Source organism: Drosophila biarmipes, chromosome 2L (genome assembly GCF_025231255.1).
Source record: "Drosophila biarmipes strain raj3 chromosome 2L, RU_DBia_V1.1, whole genome shotgun sequence".
In the NCBI taxonomy this organism is placed as follows: domain Eukaryota; kingdom Metazoa; phylum Arthropoda; class Insecta; order Diptera; family Drosophilidae; genus Drosophila; species Drosophila biarmipes.
In genome coordinates, this window is record NC_066612.1 from 8,498,047 (window position 1) to 8,519,801 (window position 21,755).

Below are 21,755 nucleotides of genomic sequence, written 5' to 3' on the forward strand. Positions count from 1 at the left end.
GGACCATAAAAACCATTGGGATAGGATTTCCCCAACCATATATATCATATATATCATCAACCATGACCTCTCATGATTATGATACGATCTAAACATAGCTTTACTTAACTTTATTGCCAAAGAATGTCAAACGTACTTGTTAAATATTCGTAACAAAGCATATAATTAAAAACGTTTTGGGCTTGCAATTAGCTGCGGACATATAGGATAAGTACTATAAATCACGTTTCGAGCCGGTCTTCGAGTGTGTTCTCCTCTTCGTCTTGGCAAATTAGCTCTCCCCATTCTGAGGCTGGTTGCCCGTTCGCGCATACTGGTTTGTAGTCATTATTGCTGCGCTTTTTCTCAACTTTTTCCATCGTGGGTTCTGTTCATAAAAAGTTTTGTTCTAAACGATCCCCAGTTCAGTTCCATCGCAAACTTCTGCGATGCCACTTGTGCGCGATCATCGTTGAGCCGGCTTCCCAGTATTACAGGCGGAAAACCGTGACCAGACCCCAGCTCAGATCGAAACATTACCTGGTAATGAAAGTGGAGACCCCGAACTAATGGGGTGATAAACCAGGTGCTAGCCGGCAGGCGGGGCGCTCAAATAATTGCCTATTATCAAACACGCTAATGGAGCCCACTATTCTTGGGATTATCTCAAATTGTATGGGGATAATTAACGACAACAATGGCGAGTTCATTAACATCTGAACCGAAGTTGTGCCGCAGTGAAGTTCCACCATAACAATTGGTTACACCCTCGGAAACGCCTCGGACATTGTAATTAGTCGGAATTCGTTGAATATGATTAAATATTGACCCGGGCACTTTACACGGTCCACCACGTGTGACATTTCTGTGTGTGCACTTTGAGATCGCGGTGGCATCATCATTATCTTCGAGTTACATATACGTACGTGCCGAAGCCACCGCATTGCACCGGACCCCAAGCGACCTGATTAGCCATCGACGGAGCGAGTGGATAGTGGCTTATCAGGGACCGGGTCCAATATAACGTAATCGCGGGGTCCACCAGAGGGCGAGGCTGGGTCTGGCACTGCGATTCGGGAATAGGCATCGGGGATGCCGGCCAAGGGCGGGACGGAACCTAGCAAATACACTTTGCAACATAGGTACTATAGAATTACAAAAGTTAAGTGCTAACATTATGTTTAACTTGGAAATATAGTGGTACCTAGTATTAAATATGAAAGAAGTCACAATATGATTAGTCACAAATTAACAAAAAAAAAATAATATTTTGTTCCAAAAAATTTAGAAACCCTAAAGATAATATAATATATTTATTTATTTTGTATAATTTTTCAAGTTCAAATAATTCAAATTATTATAATATGTAAGAAGCCCAACCAGTTTCTTTAGTATGTATACAAACGGGTTACCTAAGAAGTGAACTAGTTATCTAAATTCTTAAAAAAATATAATATATATTTATTTTGTTTGTTATATTTCGTTTCAAAAATGATCATATATACATCATTAAAATGATTAGAAAAGGTAGGAATAATGAGCAATCTCTTTAATATGTAAAATATTGGGTTGTCTAAAGGGTAAAACAGCTATTTGAAAAGTTCTTGAAAATATAATACATTATTATATTAATTGCTTTAAAATGTTTGTTCTAGATCAATAGAAGCATTTGACTCAATTTTTTCCTATAAATTAATATTAGACCTATTTAAATTTACAAAAATATTTCATCTAATTGCTAATTGCTTTGTTCACTATTATTATACATTATTATACATAAGCTTCCTACTAAAAATACCCCGAGCTCTGTGACACACTGTTATCGGCCGATTAGCCGTCTCCTTCGCGCTATCATGTCCATTGTTGTTCGGATTCTACTTAATATTTAATGGTCGCAGTCGCATACATGTGTAGCGACAAACAGCATTTCGCCTGGGACTGGGAACATTTGGCCCGATTCTGATTCCGTTCGGGGGCTCAGTTTCACACTTGAAGTCGAGCGGATCGCAACCCATCAAATGGTAACCAGAAAATCGCCCATCAATAGTTTGCAATTGAACTGTCAGTCTGGTGAAAAATCTTGCTAACAATGAGACTCCGGAGGTCACAAGCAGTCAGATGTGTTATTTTTTACAACCAGCGCTTTGTTTATGTACTATTCGCTGCGAAACGCGTGTGAACATCGCTTAGACAAACACTTTATGGCCATTTTATATCTAACGATTATGTGGTTTGTTTACTCTTGGCGCGTTTCTAGGCGACCAACAGTGGATCCCGCACCATGCCCACCGTCGAGCACAAATTAAACATCACCGAGGAGGAGGTTCCGGAGCACATCCGTCGGCTGGCTCAGGAGCAGGGCGAGTGCCACAGTTCCAAGGACCAGATCATCGAACAATTCCGCACCTACATTCTAGGTTGGCTATCCTTATCATAGCAGGTTTCGTTTTATAATACATCCTTTTCAGAACACAACGAGTGCCAGCCACACCGCACCGATGCAAAATATCTGCAAAAATTTTTAAGAGCTCGCTACTGGAAAATTGAAAACAGCTACAGATTGGTAAATAAAAACCCGAAAAACCAAATTATTTTTAAAAACTTTTTTGGGAATCTCTATAATTTTAGAGAAATTGAACAAAAAATTGTTTCTATAAGGATTAAAAGAACTTAACAACTTACCGAAAGATCTCTATAAATGTCCTTTAAGCATTATACGAATCTTGAAATGTAGAAATAATTAGTAATATTTCAAGACAGAGCTTAGAGTATTGTTAACACCAATAAAATAATTATATAATTTCTAACGATTAACTAATTTGTTACAACAAATTTCAGCTCTGCAGCTATTATAAGTTTCGCGAACACAATAAAACCTTTTACGAAAAGGTTCGTCCTCTGGACTTGCGTCATATCGGCCAGTCGGATATCCTGACAGTAACGCCATACAGGGATCAACATGGCCACCGCATACTCATCTATCGTTTTGGGCTCTGGCGACCCAATCGAGTGACCGTGGATGATATTTTCCGGGCCACCATTGTCCTGCAGGAGCTGGGAAGCTTGGAACCAATCTCACAGATCGTTGGAGGAGTGGGAATCTTTGATCTGAAGGATCTGGGCCTAGAACACATACTCCATCTAAGCCCTAGTGTGGCTCAAAAGATGATTGCCCTGCTGGTGGTGAGTGGTTTAAAACAAGAAATATTAAACTAAATGTAACTTTTTAATATTTTTAAAATATTTATATATTCGCTTTCAGACCTCCATGCCCATAAGAACATCCGCCCTCCACATTGTGAACCAGAACTGGGTCTTTAATGCAGCTTTCAAGATATTTAAGCCTTTCCTCAATGCCGCCATGCGTGAAAAACTTTACATCCATGGCAGTGATATGGCTTCTCTTCACAAACACATAAATCCTGAACATCTTCCCAAGCGGTAACTTTAAAGTTTATTTATCAATAACATATTACAAATGTAATATTTTTTAACCTTTCAGTTATGGTGGCTTGCACGAAGATTACTCTTATACGCTCTGGCTGGATATGCTGAAAGAGCAGTGCTCAAGTAATGGAGTCCAAAAAGATATGGAACAATTGGGATTCATCTTTGACTAGGTATCGAGCTTAGTTTAGTTTCATATATAAGCATGTGCTCTACTAGGAACTGATGGTCTCTCAGTGGATCTTTCAATATATTGAAGGGAAATTATAATATTTTTGTAATTTTGTACTCTTATGGAAATCAAACCATATTTTGTCTACTTAAATGTTATGTAATGATATGAAAGTCAAAACAAACAAAGTAGGTGATATTTTTAAAATTAAATAACTTTTAAAGATACTTTGCTTTACGTTTAGTACTATTATTTTTACTTGTTAACTGCAAATATCTACTCTGACTTCTTCTTAAGTAAAGAAATCTTTATTAGGGCCCCTAAAATATCATACCCTATTTGAGGTTAGGACCCAAACATTTGAGGTTAGGAGCGACATAAATTATAATGCTTCGCACATTTACCGACCACATCAATGACCGATGACGACCGCGCTCGGGGCAATAATAATTTGGTCCTAACCGAAGCAAATTGCCCAACGAGCCCGCAGAGTTTCGTTCCGGTCAGGGAAGTCCAGCATATTGGTCTCCCGAGTTTTATGCGATTCGTATGCAAAGTGCGTTAGGTGCTAGAGCGAGACAACTAGCCACACGCCCATTCGCCGTTATGGTAATTGAGTGTTGGACAACGCATAAAATGCAGTCGGCGGCCATAAATATGTTTGCACTCGTCCTGTGACCGGATGTGAGCGAGAGGGGAGATACAGCCCTAGGAAGAGTAGAGGGCTGTGGAATTCCTCCTGCTGACCGTTACGAATATGTTTGATATTTTTTATTGAATCCCCTTGTCTCAACATCATCCCCCGTCCTCCGGAAGTCGTTGCCGTCTGCGTACAGCTTACAAAAAAGATGGTAAAGAACGCGCTATGGAAATATTTAGAACTCGACTATAAGGTACTCTTTAAAAATTTGATAAAATTGTTGAAACAGGTGGTAAAAGAAAATATTGTTGTTGCTAACCATTTTGTAAAATTAAAATATTATATTTGCGGTAAGCATAATAGTTCTGATTTGGTTTCGACGCGTTTTTAAATAAGTTTATAGACTTAAAGGATAATTTTCTTTCTCAAAAAATAACTATCTGGATCCAGGGTATCCAAAGTCTAGCTGTGATCCCCCACTTTCCTCCTCTGTGGCCTTGCTTTGCCCTTTGGTCAATGATAGTGAAATTGATTTTGCTGCTACCGGGGGTCTAGGTTGGCATTATATAGCTATGGTGAGGGAGTCCATAATCTGTGAGCGTGCTGGACATCTGTGTGGGTGCGTATAAAAGGCAGCGACGTTTGTGCGATTAAAGCGACAAGATTAAAAAATTTATTGCGCAAATATTTATGGGGGGACAGTAACACAGTGGCAGTCAGAACGGAAAAAACATTCGGACAAAAAACACACATCGCATAGCCTACATTTGGGAGGCACGACCGATGCGCGTTATTAGTTGGCATTTTGGCTTTTTGGCTTCTGGCCTCTGGCAACACGTGTGTGAGTCGAAACCGAAGTGGACATAATTTATGGCTTGCAAACTGAATTTATTCGAATTTTATTGAAAAACAAAGGAGGCGGACGGAAGGACTAAGGATTCGCCTTCGCCAACATGTGGCGTGGTCAATATAATAATGGAATTCAAATTATACATTTATCATTCCAAAAAGGCAGATCTATTTGACCAGCGACTTGCAACAGTATTTGTTCGGTGAATAAATTGTTTAGTTACTAGCTAAAAATCTTCAAAAATATTTAAACTAACTTATGTTATGTTTTGTAAACGGAAAAGAGAATGGTTAAAAAATTGTTAAATTTTGTATTTCTTTTATTAAGAGAAAAGAAAAATTTAATTTCACCTGAATGTTAATCAAACAAATCCGAATAGGGTGCTCAACATTAATTGATTCCTCAATAAAATACAATCCATCTTACTAGCAAACTCGGAATTCAATTCTCACTTGAACTTGAACCTCTGATTTGTTATTCTGTGGACACACAACGCCAATCCCTTTAAGAACTTCCTCGTTTCCTACTCATCTGCAGCTCACCTCCGAAATTGGCCATATTATCCAGAGGACACATTTGGGGGCGTTTCCCCGGCTGTCAACTGTCACCGAAGGCAGTGTCAAAGTGACAGTCGTTGACATATCCGTCGACAGCGTACCTGACCTTCAATTTTTCGTTCACCCAAAAGGGGTGGGTGTGCTTGCAACCCTAAACGGATAATTGCTTCCTAATGAGCTGGCAAGGGTGACCCCGACCGAAGCAACCCCTCACTCACACCCCCTCCGTTTTGTTATCGTGGAAAGCAGTTTATCATTCGGCGATTGGCAGGCAGATCCAAAGCTAAAAGCAAAACAATGGGAACAAATAAATTATGTCCAGCGATTTGTAAACAAACATCAACTGGTCTAAACGGGGGTCAGTATGGCCCTGTCCCGCGAAATGGGGTTTGTTTTGGGGGATTTCCATAAATAAGGACCAGTGGAGAATAATTGAAATATTTGCTGTCAATTTGTTGACTCCGGAAGACGAAGATTGCGGGCCCGAGGCGAAGGTGTAAGCCGTATAAATGGTGGATCGTTATGGTCCTGTTGCCACAGACACCGATTACCACTGGTCCTGCGGCAGGACGAAGCCTGTTTGCCCAACCAAGGGCCACCCAAGTGATAAATGGTTGCGAAATTTATTTTCCTTGCACTACCGACTACCAACTGTGTGTGCCAATGGAAATTATATCGTATAATGCCATATTGAGACATCACATGGAAAATGATGGGTTGGGTTTTTTTTAATAAAATAAAAGGGCAATTTTTAATAAGGTAAAATCACACTAACAAGTAGAGATTGCTTTTGAATAAACTAAAAATAAAATTTATAGGTTATGTAGGACTACTACAACATCGTTTTACAACACTTTTATTAACTTTTTGCTTTAAAGCTAGGAATTAAGGAGAACACACAAAACCTCTATGCTTGAAAGATATGGTCCAATCTGTTCTTCGATATTGATGTTTTAAAAATAAATGTCACTTAAAACCAAAATAATCGATTCCTTGTCACAAGTCATTAAACCCGAAGCTAGGAGCAAAAGTCGGGTAAAAAACCATTGCCTATCACACAGGCGACCCCCAATCGAGTTGCACTCCCGCTGAGATGTGCACTGAGACATGTGAGCAAGAAGGAGGAGGTCGGAGGTCGCTGGCTGTCCGCTGGAGTACGGAAGGTAGGTTGATTTGAACGTTTTTTGTTTTCCTCCTTTTCCAAATCGATTTTTTATAGATTCACCAGAAATTGTTTGTGATAAAACACGACTCTACTTCGTGCTTAAAGTGCACTTCAGGCGATGATCTGCGGGAATTCGGGGGGGGTGGTTATAGACTGCCTGGTACAATCAATCACATCACCACATGGCAGGATGGCGACCACGTTTGAGCGCCTTCTTTCCCGTAAGTTGTAATGCTGCCTAATCCGGCGTAATAAACATTGTCAAATGCGTTCAATCGATGCGGGAGGAAATCATTATTGACATCAACATACACATCATCAGCGTCGTCGCCAACAATTGAAATGCAATTGAAAGGAATCGCGTACAAATATTTGCACTCGGATTCAACGGCGGTTGACAATGGCAGCCCTTCGAAATGGATGCAAATGAGAGCATTTATAAACGAGGTGGATCTAGGCAGGATAATGCGACTAAGGTATACTCAGGATGTCACTTGGATAGTTTAATTTAATTTATCAGAAAAGGAAATATTATTTATGAAATCTTGTTCCTTTATTTTATTAACCAATCTTTAAAAACTAAGCTAGGGATGATTAAGGATGAATTAAACAAATTCTTTAATTTTTTTTTGGAAATTGGAATACATTTTATAATATTCTTTGTATTTGACTAATATCCCAAGAATCATATAGTAATAAATAAACTCAATCCTATGCAATTTTGTATAATCAAAATTTCGGTATTTGTTCTCATCCTACTCCTTAGATAACCTGGAATCCCTTAACACCCTTGTTCCTTGGGACTATCTTTTACCATCGCTCTCATTGCATACTTTCCGGCATGGGGGTTAAGTGCAAATAAGGGAATCGAAAAAAGTTAGCTAGCACGTGGCCGAAACCCCGAACTCCAGCCGACTGACTCTTCTCGAGTTGATTATTAACAATATTTTTAATTGGCCGCAGTTAAATATTTGCTCACCTTTAACCCTTTTTAATATGCTTAAGTGCCCTTCTGCTCATTTCTGGTCAGACACACTGTCTCTGTCTCCTTTTCCCCGTCGGTTTTCCCGACTCTGGTTAATCCGCCTCAAACCCCCAATCGCTGGAAATCAGCACAGACAACCAAATGGAGCATACAGAGGATAATTCGATTGTGTTCAATTTAATTTTGACAAGCTTCAATGAAGCCCAGCACTCCCCTTTCCACCCTCGCCTTTTCCTTTTCCTTTGCATTTCCCATTTACCACCCACAGCAGTTGATTTGATTTTGTTTTATGTTTTTCCTGCTGGCAGAGAGCCCGAGAAGAGTCCCTGTTTTATGCCTCCATGCCGTCCGCCCCTTCGCAATTCCCTTCGACACAGCAATTGCGTGGAGAATGGGTGTGCCAGGGGATGTCCGTGGAGAAGGGGGTTACGGCCACAAAAAACCAAAGCCCCGTTGTAGCAGCAAGTGGAACAAAGTTTCTGTGGTCACTTCTGTGGCTCACAAGTTAACCAAATACGAGAATAGTTCTCTGGGGTGGTATGAAGTTCATTGAAATGTTGAACTGGAAAGCAGAAGAAGTGTAAGTCAAGTTAAAATAAATAATATGTAAAAAAAATATGTTTATAATTTAAAAAGAGCAAGAAAATTCATGGATCAAATTTAGTTTTCTTCAATATTGTATTAGTGTTTTTTTTATGTTTCTGGTTAAGAATTAAATATAAATTCCAAACGTTTCTTGCTATTTAAATAAAAATGAAATAGATGAAACACTTCTTGTAAATATTAATTGAAAGTAAGCTGCGACAAAAAAAAAAGTATCTTATGTCAAAAAAACGGAAACAAAAAATCTTTAGTTGGATAAATCGGCTTTAGTAAAATATGAAACATTAGGAAAAACCTAAACCAATTGGTAATATTTTAATCAAAATGTTTAAATAATAATTAAGTTCGTTGGATCTCGAAAACTAAAAAAAGAGTATGTAGTCGAATAACATAATTTACGTTTTTTATATAGATAATTCGACATTATTAAGATATCAAACATTAATAAAAATTGTAATACCAATTCGAAACCCCATTCCAAAAAAAATACAAATATTAACAATACCCACTAATATAATGCCAACCTTCTCTAGTTTATTACTTAGAAATCTTCTATCCCGAAAACAGTTTCTTTTTGTAGACATTGATACTTTTGGTAACTTCTAAAGGTAATTTCTCCTATTTTGCTCAACAAATGTACTATTTTTCCTTATGAATGCGTTTAAGAGTTTAAAAAACGAAAGATAGATTGGCATTGCTAGCCCAATTTCCCATCTCCCCACCTTTTGGCCACCCAGAACTTGTTGCACAAACAAGGCAGCAGCCTCTCAATCCCTGCTCATATCAATATTACATCAGACGAATCTGTTTGGCCAACGAAGGCAAAACATTTGCGCAAAAGAGAAAAAAACAGAGCCCAAATTAAAGTAAAACAAGAGCATCCCATGTCCAAGATGGGTCGCCGGAGGTTGGTGGGGTCTGCATGTCCGTTTCCGCTGGCTCAGCAACAAAATGCACCTGTGCACCACGGCATCCGAATCCTTTGGCCAAGGCAAGCACACACACATACCTCATGTAGCGTAGGGAGTGTATTATATACGAGCCAAAACAAATCGAGCGACTTATCTCGGCTAAAACATCTCCCATTGACTTATGCACTGGAAAATGGAACAGTGGATGTGGATATTTCCTGGTTCTGTTGGTGTGTGTGCGACCCACTCCTGCGGACGCATTTCTTAACGGAGGATATACAGGTTTGTGTGGATGGTATATCCACCTCCATCTCCATCTCCGACTTCTTATGACGATGGCCAGCCAAATGAGACTGGAAGTCGGCGAATGGGGCTATGTAGGAATTTCCGTGGTAGTTGCTCATAAATATTCAGGCACCAATACAGCCGCAGATGGGGAGAGCCACAGCGATACACGGGCACACGCACACCATGGCAAAGTGGGCGGAGCCGACGACAGCATAAGGTGTGTCTGTGTGCCATTTTTTATGCGCTCCATGGCAATTCAAAACGCCTACTTCAAGAGCTCTGCCAAAGTGAACCGAAGGGAAGCAGCAACAACAGCCACTACGGATGGGATTCCACCACCGAAGTGGAAGACTAGAGCATAGATTTGTGCTCCTGCACAGTGGCTCAATCATTGCAATATTACTTTATCTGGTGCCTAACTAAATATGTTCGTAGATAAAACTAAAGATACTTCTATTTATCATTCATACCGTAATTTCATAAAGTGTTATATTAAATTAATTAAGTATTACCTTACTTATTAACTTTTTTTAGAAACCAGAATTTTTCTGTCGCTTAAAAAGTTTTGAAAAAGTAAAATCTAAAAAACAATAACAAAATCCATATCTATACGATTATTAGTTACAAGTAAATTTACTCAACTTTGTAATCTTATAAGGCCCTCTAACAAAAATTACCACAAAATAGTCTATCCAAATTATCCGTAAGGTACTTACCTAGGCATTAGATAGAAATGTATCTTGCAGATAGAAAAGTATCTTTGTATCTTCCTTTATACAGAAATATCTGAGTTTCATTTTTGATGTTGTTCAATTTAAATATTTTTTTCGGGGACCCAAACCATTTTGAGTTATATTTCAAAACTCTTGATTATTTTTAAAACAAAAAATATAATATTTTTTTAATAGTTAATAAAAATGTAATTATTTTCAACTTTCCATCCCACTGTGATTTGCACCGAATCTGCGAAGCTTTCCCGGCTCTGCCTTTGTTGTTGTGTGCGAGAACAGCTTGCCGGCAAAGGCGGCAGAAACACAGTGAAAGGGTGCTCTGGCTCTGCTCTCTTTCTCTCTCGCGAACAAGTGCTTTCGCCTGCCCTTCGTTTCCCTTCCCTGCCACTGGCACTTCCATTTCCACTGCCATTTCCATTTCCAGCAGGAGCCCTCGGAGCAAAAAGCCATCAGCGAATGGCGTTCGAGCTCGGTTTGGTTGTTGTTGTGTTGGTCGGCTTTTTGCTTTTGGCAAGACTGGTGGCTTTACGGGAATGGAATGGGTGCGATGAGTGTGTGTGGGTGTGAGTGCTGGAATGGGTGTGTGCGCGCGATTCGCTGCCGTTCTAACAGTTCACGTCCAGGGAGCAGAGCATCCAGAGCAGCGCTTCCAGAGCAGAGCCACCCTCCAGTCAGTCCGGCAGTTCAACCGGATCCGGAGTTCAGTCGATACCGTTAACTCTTTCAAATTGGACGCGAAAAGCGCGTTCGCGAGACTAGTGAGCGAGTTAGAAAGAGAGAGCGAGCTTATAAGAAGAAAGCCCCAAAGTGCGGAAAGTGATCGCCAAAATTCCAAATAACTTAAAAATTAAAATTGAAATTAAAAATTAAATACTATAAAAGTACCAAAAACTGGCATAACTAGAACCACTCCAAATACCTTTAATACTATATAGATCTTAAAAATAAATCTTTCTATGAACGGGAAATAAGTTAAATACATTTTGATTGATTGGTACATACAAGAACTCTTAGAAACCTTATTGTTAAGGGCCTATAAAATCGTCATCCAGTTCCCGTAACACCTGATCGCGTAGTTGACCTCCAAGACCATCATCCCACCAACCAGCACGGCCACTCCCTTGCATGTGAGACCCGTAATCGACCCTCTCCGGTCCCTGGTCGATCCAATGAAAATGGAAGATCCCACCATAAACGACACGTACGTGCAGGAGTTCGATCTGCATCACCTGGAGGTGGGCGGAAACGGAGCTGGCCCGGCTCACGGCGGCTCCCAGGTGACCACCATTGGTCATGTCAAGCGCGAGGACCACAGTCCGCCGCAACCGGTGGCCGTCAAATGGACGACGATCCACGGCGAGCCCACAAATCCGGAGGATGAGCCCGAATCGCTGCCCCTCTCCGGACCAGAACCCGCCGGAGCCGTCGAGGTCTCCCCATCGCCGCACATCAAACTGAGGTCCTTCTCGGGTCAGCACCAGTGGCACATGGACGAGCGGCGCCTGCATCCGCTCTCTCCGCCGCCGGAGCAATATGGTCCGCTGCCCGGACAGGCCATCCTGGTGAACACATCCTCGGGAGCGGCGGGAGCGGGTGTTCCTGGTGGAGTGCCCTCCACGCCGCCGGAAACGCCACCCGTCGTGGGTTCGCCCACGGGCAGCAGCAGCTGTCCGTCCCAGACCTATGCCCACCACTATGCTCGGACTCCGGGAAGTTCCGTATCTGCCTCCGCCGCTGCCGCCGCCGCTGCTGCAGCTGCCTCTGCCGGAGCTGCCTCGGTCTCGGCCGGACTGAGCCACGACATGATGTGGCTGACCAACTCCATACGGGCGGAGCAACAGCCTCTGGACCTGCGACCCCTGCCCTATCCGGGCTCCCAGGAGGAGGCGGAGGAGTGGGACAGACAGCGGGATTACGCGCTCCAGGCGGCGGCTGCCCATCACCATCACCACGGACAGCCGCTGATGCAGGCGCAGCATCATCATCCGCATGGACACGGCGGTCATCCGCACCAGGTGGTGCTGCAGCAGGGCAAATATCCGCACCACCATCACCACCACTTCCACAATCTGGATCTGACGCCCATCAATATGCACTCCAATTCGTATGGCGGTGCTCCGGGCTCCCTGACGCCCACCTGTCTGCCCCAGGTGCCCAGCAACGGCAGTGGCAGCAGCAGCGGCGGAGGAGGAGGCGGTGGCAGTGGCAGTGGCAGCGGAGGACCCGGCAGCGTGGGTGGTGGTTCCTGCGTGATCACCCGGGCTGCCCTGCAACCCTGCCGCCCACTCTCCGCCAGCTCGACCAGATCCTCGAACAACATGTCACCGAGAACCTGTTCCGGCGCCTACAGCAATGCCACGCTGGAGGATTGCCTCAACGACGACATGCTAACCACGTTGACGGTGCGGGAACTGAACAAGCGACTCCACGGCTGTCCACGGGAGGAGGTAGTGCGTCTGAAGCAGAAGAGGCGCACTCTGAAGAACCGCGGCTATGCCCAGAACTGCCGGTCCAAGCGACTCCATCAGCGCCACGAACTGGAGAAGGCCAATCGGGTGCTCAACCAGGACCTGCACCGCCTGAAGGTGGAGTACTCCAGGGTGTGCCAGGAGCGGGATGCCCTTATGCAGCGCCTGCAGCGAGTAGGGGCCGCGAATGGAGGTGGCGGTGGAGGAGGTGCATCTGCCGGAGGCGATAGCCAAAGCTCCCCGGAATTCTACCTCTGACGCCAACTGGCGGTGGCCAGCGGCTCCTCCGCATCCCCATCCTCCTCCTCGCAGCAGCAGCACCACCACCAGCAGCTCCATCTCCAGCACCGGGGTCCGCAGTGGAATCCCCAGCAGGTGGTCAACTAAATGAGAAGCGTTCCGGGTGTAAGGTATTTGCCAAACAGAGTTAGTGTCCAACCCAAGTTGGTGTTTTCCAGAAGTTTTTAGGTATATTGATACACGTAGTTCCAAGAATGTTTTCCAAATAGTTTGTTATAGGGTCTTAAAAGTAATCTTTAATAGAAAATATTTTCCAAGTTCAGTTGTATACCCAAAACGAATTTTATTCGATGTTATCCATTCAAGCTAATTTATTATAAGATTTTCAGAAATATCGAAAGAATACGAAAGAACTTAAATATTTGATTTTTAACTTACATATTTCTTTTTAAGCAAATCATTCCCATAAAATCCACTGTTGATATTTTTGAGTAGCTCAGCAACTTAAGAAACTACAAAACGGATCTTATTTCTGGTCCCAAATTGTCATGTGCATTCCCTCAAATAATGAAAAACACTTCCATTTAATTGATAATGCTGATAAATAAGACTTTTCTGGGAATTCTGTTAAACATTTTTACTACGAAATTTTTGAGTGGGGCTTTTCTAGCGCTTAATTCTCTATTAATTTGATTGCGACAATAAATTCCGATTGAATATCAGTTTGAGAACTTCGAAAGTGATCGACAGAGATTGAAATACATAGGTAGAGGGAAAGGCGAGAGAGAGTGCATGTTTGGATGGAACTTTTGCTGATTATCAGTCTGACTAAGGCAAAGATCGATTATGAATAACACTAATTCGAGCTCGTATGTATAAAGGACAAACATTGTATAAAACAAAGGAACAACAACAGACGTAACGTAAATTTAAACTAGCAGCTTCTGATTAACAATCGCTACATTATTACAAATTACGAGTTAGTAACACACGCTTATTTGTTGATTAGTTCTAGCCTTAGTTTCTCTACTAGTATTAAGCGAGAGCAGAAGCGAATATTAATATCATAGATGCGATAGTTGTTCTTAGAGGCCGTGTTTCCGTTTCCGTTTAAGCCACCACCGCCCCCGCGCTCCACCCCCTCAGAAAGCAATAAAATCACTAAAACTAAAGGTTGTATTACGTTTAAATGCCGCAAACTTCAAAAACCGATGTTGTATAAAGTGAAACTGGAACGAAGCGAAGAGCAAAACTCAACTGGAGTAAACTAAACAAACAAGTCCTATACAATGTAATAAGCACTGAGAACGATAATGAAAAATGTAAATACACCCACACACCTACGTATAAAAAGACGATTCTGTACATTTTAAGATTTTTTGAAAGCATTCTTTCTGTCTTTGTGAAACTAGAAGAACACACGAATACTGAACGCAAAAATTTAAGATAAATTAATAACTAAAAACAATTGTGAGTAGTCCATAAGTGTGCATAAAACAATTTAGTAATAAATAAATCTAAATTAAAGCATAAACTGAAGTGCGTGTGTTTTTATTTTAATAGAGAGACTATTTCTTTTACAGCGCTTTTTGGGAACTCAAACGTTCCTAAAACTTATTGAAAACTGTTCTATTGTGATGATTAATTGGATTAGATACATCTTTACAAGTCACGATCAGAACCTTCTTAGATGTCGTCAGTACTCAGCTTGATGATTTATGAACTTGTAAATTAAAAAAAAAACACTATTATTAAAAAAGCTATTACAATACTACATAGAAGGCATTTAAAAAAAATCAAATATACAAATTAGTCACTTTACGAATTCAAGTTCGTTAGGTTGTTACGAAAAGACTGAAAACTTAATACTTATCGTTACACCCTTTAAACTATCATATTATACGCCTTTTTTAAAGTTATATATCTGCATTGCATTTCGTTTTGGTTCATTCAAAAATGTATTTTCAAATTAGCAAGTTGAGCATTTTTTTACGACTCGTCTCTTTATTTTTAATTAAGCATTTTATCAAAACTTTAAAACTTTATTATTTTTTTTTATTTTTATGGGTTTTTTCTTTAATTTTGTTAATCTTCAAACCTCATTGACACAATTTTCTGCATTCTGGATCTCAGTTTTCATCATAGATCGGACCGAATCTCGTTCAGTTCCGAGAAGACCGTTTGCTGTGTGGTCTGTCGGCATGGATAAATGGGCTTCCAGCGACGGCGACCACCGCGGGCAACAGTTTAAGAATCAAAATAAACACTTCGACCCTCCGGGGCCTCCGAGGAGTTCTGTCAACAAACTTTGGTCGCGTAACGGCGCATGCAGGAGCAGTCGAGGAGGAGTTGGCTCCGAACTGCAGCGTTGAATTACAATCGTCAACATGGAGATCAACATCAGAGGCAATCGCCATCGGCCCGGCCCTTAAAAGGGGATACTTCTGGAGCACTCCAAGACGCAATCAGGGCGGCGTAATTCGGCAACGAGTGGAGGTCCCAATCTAAACTACCCTGTAATCTTCATTAATAAAGAGTTAGGTTCTTCAAGATTGTTTGTTTTCATTGCCTTTCTGATTTCACTCTTTTTTTGGGTGTCGCCGCGGCGGTCTTTTCAGAATCTGGTCTTGAATTTATTATTTTTACTTTGATTTTATGAATTTCCTGCCCTACCAAGAACTCAATCTCCTTCCCTACGATAACCGTCTCTTCGAAGTTTATGTAACCAGACGAAACCACTCGGTCGAGGAATTGCGCAAGACTTTTTGATGAAATTGGGTTTTTTTTGGAAGAAGTGATGGCGATCGCCATCAAGTGGCCATTTTACTTTGTTTTCCTTTGGCTTTTTTATTTATTTTTCTTCTAGCTTAATTCTTGGCCAGCAGGAAGTGTCAAATTTCGATTTCTTTCTGCGCATGCAATAAAAATGTGGAAAAACTATAGCCGAAATCGGAATCAAAGGGCAGAGGGGATTTTAAGAAAAAAAATAAATATATTTAAGTTATCAAAAACAAAAGTACTTTAAGTCTTATGAAAAATAAAATAATATTTGTAGCTACAAGTTAAATATTTTTTAGCATTTTCTTCAGTGCATTGAACTGCTTTTTCTCCTCTAAAGACATTACTTTCGCTATCTAAAATGTATTCAATAATCTCGTCTGGTTGGAATAAACCTTAAATATTTCAAAATATCTCCCATTTCACTTTCCTTGATCGCATACAAGAGACTTTTTTGACTCACAACCAATCCGATAGCAATTGGAACTCCAATTTCTCTCGAGCTCTGCGACATTTTGGGACTCAGCTTCAAGTGCAGATTAAACAATAATTATGAAATTCTGATGCAAATCGGCGGCGACAGAATGTCTCCTTGTCGTCGAACTCCCTGCCCCGACTCGAATTCATATTTTAAGCCGCAGGCCGGGACACGAATAATATCCAGGGAGCAGGCATCCTGAGTGGATGTGGATGTGGATGTCAAGAGTGGATGAGCCGGCGGAGTGGATTTTCGGGGGGAGATGCGTTGAGTGCCCGGCATCTTGTCAAATGAAATTTATAGACACGGCAATGGCAATCGGTAAATTGTCATGGCCATGGGGCTAAGTTCATCTCGGGCATAATCAGTGCTTAGGGGCAGCTCAGAGCCCGTACCAGTAATAGCACCCCCACCCCAACACTTAACCGGAGACCAGACCAGAAGCATCTCGGACAACTGGGATGATTGTCAACATTATTATGGTCCACACACACACCGTTTGATTATGCTGCGCATTCGGGGCGCTCTTTTTATGCCTGCACTGCGACGTGTGAAGGCTTTGATGAGACAGGCACTGAGAAAAAATAGCAAACATTTCCAAATAAATGCAAAGAAATAACTGCAAAGAGTCATTTCTTAAAAAATAAAAAAAAACACTTTTTGCTAAAACTCGTAAAATACTTTAAAAAAAATATTATTTACTGAATAAAAACTGTATATTTTATTTGTTATTTCTAATGTTAATTGTAGGACCAAGAACCAAACTCTTTTATTGTGAATATATAAATCCAAAAGGCAAAAACTGATGTTAAAATCATTATTTTTTAAAGAAAAATATGGTAGGAAATTTGGAAAAAAAGAAATTTTCTTTGAAATTATAAAAAATAACTTTATTTTTAAAACTTCTATAAAACGTATTATTATTTCCTGAAAAAAAATGTATAAAAAATGTCATATCATTTGTTCTTTATTGTACAACCGAGAACCGAACTCTTTTGTTGTGAAATCAAACCCTGATATTAAAATCATAATTTTAATGACAAGTAATGAGAAGATTTACAAGTACAGTGAAATTTCTTAGGGTGTAGCGCTGGTATCGAATGGTGTGAGACGGGGAATATCTTCTTGGCCCGTCTGGGTTGCGGGGTGGTGCGTTTTTTACGATGCTCCTCAAGTGGACGAGCATGAAGCAGCGTCGAGCGACACGCTTAAGTGGCTCGCATACCCTGTACGCCTTACGCCCCCGCCCCCTGGTCTGGTCTTAATTCAATCGATAGTTCACACATGTAATCGCATGGCCGGATGATTGGGGGGCTTCTTCCTGCATTTTACTTTTACCCCGAGTCTACCCGATTTTCCCCGCTTTTCTCTGGGTTTGCATGCCAAACACGTAGCGTTGACATTGAAAGAGGGGCCTGGGGTGTGTTCCGTTCCCGTTTGCTGATCTGACTTTAACCTTAAATCGTTAGCACATTAGTTTTCCAGCAGTTGCCGCGTCACTCTACTCATTAGCTTAATGAAGAGCGGCGACCCGAGTCCTTCAGAAGCTCATTAGCTGTCGCTTTGTTCGGTCCTCGAAAGTTTTTCACCAAAATATGCTCGTAAATCTCGTTTTGGCAGCACCGAGAAAGGGAAATTTATCGCGTCAAAGGACATGTGCCAAAAAGTTTTCGACCCAAAGCCTATCAATCATTGATGAATGTGGCTATAAGGCTGAGATTCCGGCTCTTAATCGTTATCTTTAAAAGACTGCCAAAGAGCTAAGCAATTTAAATACCTCTAGAATATTATAGTATATTTACAAATTTATTTTTTTCAATTGTTTAAAGAGCAATTACAATCCAAGAAACACCCGAGTAAAGTTTTTACAACCATTGTTAATCGGCAGTCTGTCGTCTCCACATCTGTCACCTCCTTTCCTCACCGGATTCCTCCCATTTCCAATCTGTGGGCTGGCATCTTGTGCGAGTCTAAAAGTTCCTTCTTTCCTGCAAGGAACCCGCTTTCCTCATCCCCATCAAAAGTAAGGCCCATTGTCTTGCGTTTTTTATTGATGGGCTGCCTTGGCTGCTTTTTACGACTTCACCCCGGCCCCGGCTTGGTGAATGGTCAGTGTCGGTTCAGTGTCATCCCCCCTCCCCAGCTGGGGTGCCCATCCGAAGGCATTCGTACATCCTTGTACAATGTACATCCTTGGCCATGCAGCTCTATCTGTCTATCGGTCGTCCCCGAGGCGATTTTCATACTTGGACATCCGTTTGCAATGTATCTTTATCGTTTTATACCGCTTCCGTGGCCAGGACTCGGACTCCTTCGGCGTCGCATAATTTCCGTAATGACCAATGATATAAATGGAACTCATTTGCCAGTCCCCGCGTGCCTCTGCTCCCAGTTGTATTGATGCGCTGCCGTAAATCGCTTTGCACCCCCTTCCAGAGATCCCAGTTCCCCGGTTTCCTGGACACGGACTGCTTCGACTCCTTTAACGTTTGTAATAATAAATTAAATCACATTTCGGGTTTTTTCTTTCAGCTATACTCTAACTGAGGGTTATACAAATACCTATTTAAATATGAAAATATATTGAAGGTGATGAAGAAATCTCATAGAAGCACAAATTTAAATTGTGACTTATTTCTAAATTTTAGTCATAAAAAATACCCACTTCAGCATAATGTTAAACACCGAATTCTTAGGATATATATTTGTTTAATTTTAACAAGAAAGGGTACTTGAATTTTCGGTGTTAGGATAACATCCCCGGTTTTTTAGGACGCTTGGTGTGCGTCCATGTGTGTGGCCCCCGCATGATGTCTCTCCGGTTCATTGGCTGTGGCCCATAAAAAGAGGCAAGTGGATGAGGGCGAGACCGTAGCATAAAGCATATGAAGACATTTGCCTTCGCCTTCGACTCCGGGCCATTACAAATTGGTTGAATTTGATTTTGGCCCGAAAGAAGCGAGCTGCGGTGTCCACTGCTCGGATGGTTTCGGTGGCTTTGGTGGCTCGGGCTTCTGGTGGCTCGGGCTATGGGTGATGGGCGAAACTATTCTGGGGCAACCTTCGGCGAGCTGTGGGCTTTAGCAGAAGGTTGAACCAGTTGGTGAATGCCCCGCCGTCGCCGCCGAAGCCTCAATCTAGATCTGGAAAGCCAGAACCAGGTAGTGCTGGCGACACAGGTGCAGCCAAATTGTTTTTGCCTCCATTAAGTTTTGCTCTTCGCTTTTTTCATTTTGGTGTATTATATTCTTTTTAATATTATTGTTTTTTCTTCGCTCCGAGCTGGGTGTTTTCTTTCCGCCGATTCGGCAGATTTGCAGTGTTGTTCTTTTCTTATTTTTTTCGAAGTGGCTTGTGCAAAAAGGCAAACAAAGTGCAACCGCTAAGAGCTAGATGAGTAATGAGTACACTTGTACATGGCTTAGGATCGGATATGCATATTTATCTTTTGCGAGAGCTGAGTATAATGACAACGAGGTTCCTGGAATCTCCTGCGGAATGTGGCAGGCCATCTTTCAGAGATAAAGATTCTTTGATAAGAATGTTTTGGGTCTAGACAGTAGAATTTCGGCATCCAATGAGCTGGGGTCCCATGACGATTTTACTTGGAAATATCAGAACGAAAATATTCCAGGTATATCAAAAGATCTTAAAAATTTTAGTCTATTGCATAGTAAATGTCACAATAAGTATTTTAAACATGTAGGCACTCCAAAGCCTTGAAAACAACGAACTAGAAATATTATTCTGATTATTGTAGACACTCATTTACCTCGAAATTCGTACAACAACCGTGGGAACATAAACAACGGCTTTCCTCACGTTCCGTTTGTATATATAAATATTTTAGAGTATAAGTGAAACCCAAAGACATTACACAACTCAGACAAGTGCAATTAGAGCTCTGCGATCGTCAATCAGGGGAGCACTCTGATTTCGTTTATAGGTGATTCTTTGATCATGTGATTTTGGCTGACTTTGTAGAATTTATGCATGGTTTCACACCTTGGGGATTAATTGGAATATCTTCTGCCTGGAGAGCGTGAATACAAAAGCTGTACGTTTTTAGAAAATTAAATTGCTGTATTATGCAGGTCAGATTATAATTAATCACTGAAAGATCACACTTATATAGAATTCCCTGAGACTAATTTACTCACGAGAAAGTATCACCTAGTGTTACTTGATTAGAGCTGATTAGAAATAAATGCGAAAAAATACCGGAGATTGCAACACGAGGCGTATGAGGGGGACTTTCAACCGCTCGTGTCAGCACTCTGAGGTCGACGCTGTCGGTCGTTGAACCTCAGGCGGAAAACTAAAAAAAAAAACAAGAAAAACTCAACAAAAATAACAACAAAATGATTGCCGTAGCGAAATGGCGATTTCAAGTCGAGCTCTTTCTCTGCGAAAAGACTACAACAAATTGCACGCGCGACTTGCGCTCGTAATGAGGTTACAAAACAATTTATACATTTTTTTAATAAATCAATTCGCGTTTTTCGCCAACATATTGTTATCAGAGCAACCAACTTAAAAAATGATTGAAAATAAAAAAAATCTTTTGCGCAAAAATTAAACCGCTGAATTGGCAATAAAGTCGAGAAAGAAAAAACTGAATCGATTGCAGGGATCAGCATTCCGTCATTTCGCCGCTTAATTTATTTATTGTTCTCGTCGACGGCTGTAAATGCAATTTGATGATTTAATTAATATTGAATTACACTGCCATTAAGACCGGCCCGATAATTATACAATCTGCAGCAGAGCACTTCGATTGCAGGACTGGGAAGCAGCTCTGTTTGCCACTCGCCATCTCTCTCCCTCTCTCTCTCTCTCTCTCCTTGTTATCGACGCTCGGTTGTTTCGGGTGGGACTGTACCTGGCCGGGATGTTCGCCTTAATTTATGCCAGGGCAAATATTTAGCCAACAAACACACACAACTTCTGGCCTGGCTTATTAATTAAGAGAGACCCGTAGACTCAGACACACACAGTTTCCTCGCTGTCCTCCATGGGGCTTCCCCTTGGCCTCCATGCGAAAATCGGGAAATCATAAAAGCGTAAAATCGAAATGCCGCCAATCCGTGGTGGCTGCCAAGCTGACTACTTCCTGTTTCTGTTTCAGTCTCGTCTGCCTTCCTCCTTGCCCGACTCCCCTTTATTAACACGCATATCAATTCATTTTGATTGTAATTTATACCGTAGCCAATCGCTGCATATCGCTCACATCATCCCCCACCCCCATTTCCACCAGGGTAATAAAGTTATTGTTTATAGATACATAGATGTTGCGGCTGCAGTTAAAGGCAATTCGAACCGAGAGGAAAGTAAGTCACTTGCTATTTTTGCCTTCCTTCCTGTTTAGTGGAGCGTGATCCTGAAATGGAAATCGCTTTTCGGGGAGGAGGACTCACATGTGTGGGGGTAATGGAGGTGGATTTATGTTGTTTTCCGAAAGTA

General features: G+C 41.4%; 2 protein-coding genes across 3 annotated transcripts; both read left to right on the forward strand.

Annotated features, from left to right (window-relative positions):
- The first annotated feature begins 377 nt into the window (after positions 1-377).
- LOC108032806 (alpha-tocopherol transfer protein) lies at positions 378-3,825 on the forward strand. 2 transcript variants are annotated; one of them, XM_017106817.3, is made up of 6 exons: positions 378-522; positions 2,237-2,396; positions 2,448-2,542; positions 2,818-3,162; positions 3,242-3,420; positions 3,482-3,825. In XM_017106817.3, exons 2-6 carry the CDS (start codon positions 2,261-2,263, stop codon positions 3,597-3,599), a joined length of 873 nt encoding a protein of 290 aa, XP_016962306.1. In that variant the 5' UTR covers positions 378-522; positions 2,237-2,260; the 3' UTR covers positions 3,600-3,825. The 2 variants fall into 2 exon arrangements, with proteins under 2 accessions (XP_016962306.1, XP_016962303.1); XM_017106814.3 differs by lacking the exon at positions 378-522 and adding an exon at positions 1,774-2,000.
- A 7,125-nt stretch (positions 3,826-10,950) lies between these two features.
- Positions 10,951-14,575, forward strand: LOC108032763 (transcription factor MafB). Its single transcript, XM_017106759.3, has one exon. The coding sequence runs from the start codon at positions 11,498-11,500 to the stop codon at positions 13,052-13,054; it is 1,557 nt and encodes a 518-aa protein (XP_016962248.1). The 5' UTR covers positions 10,951-11,497; the 3' UTR covers positions 13,055-14,575.
- The last annotated feature ends 7,180 nt before the right edge of the window (positions 14,576-21,755 follow it).

What these genes read in the sequence shown, in the direction of transcription:
- LOC108032806 (XM_017106814.3), top strand. An exon ending in TTGAAAACAGCTACAGATTG is followed by an intron (nt 2,543 to 2,817) that starts GTAAATAAAAAC and finishes AACAAATTTCAG; the next exon opens with CTCTGCAGCTATTATAAGTT. An exon ending in AGATGATTGCCCTGCTGGTG is followed by an intron (nt 3,163 to 3,241) that starts GTGAGTGGTTTA and finishes ATTCGCTTTCAG; the next exon opens with ACCTCCATGCCCATAAGAAC.
- LOC108032763 (XM_017106759.3), top strand. Translation starts at nt 11,498, where the DNA reads ATGAAAATGGAAGATCCCACCATAAACGACACGTACGTGCAGGAGTTC.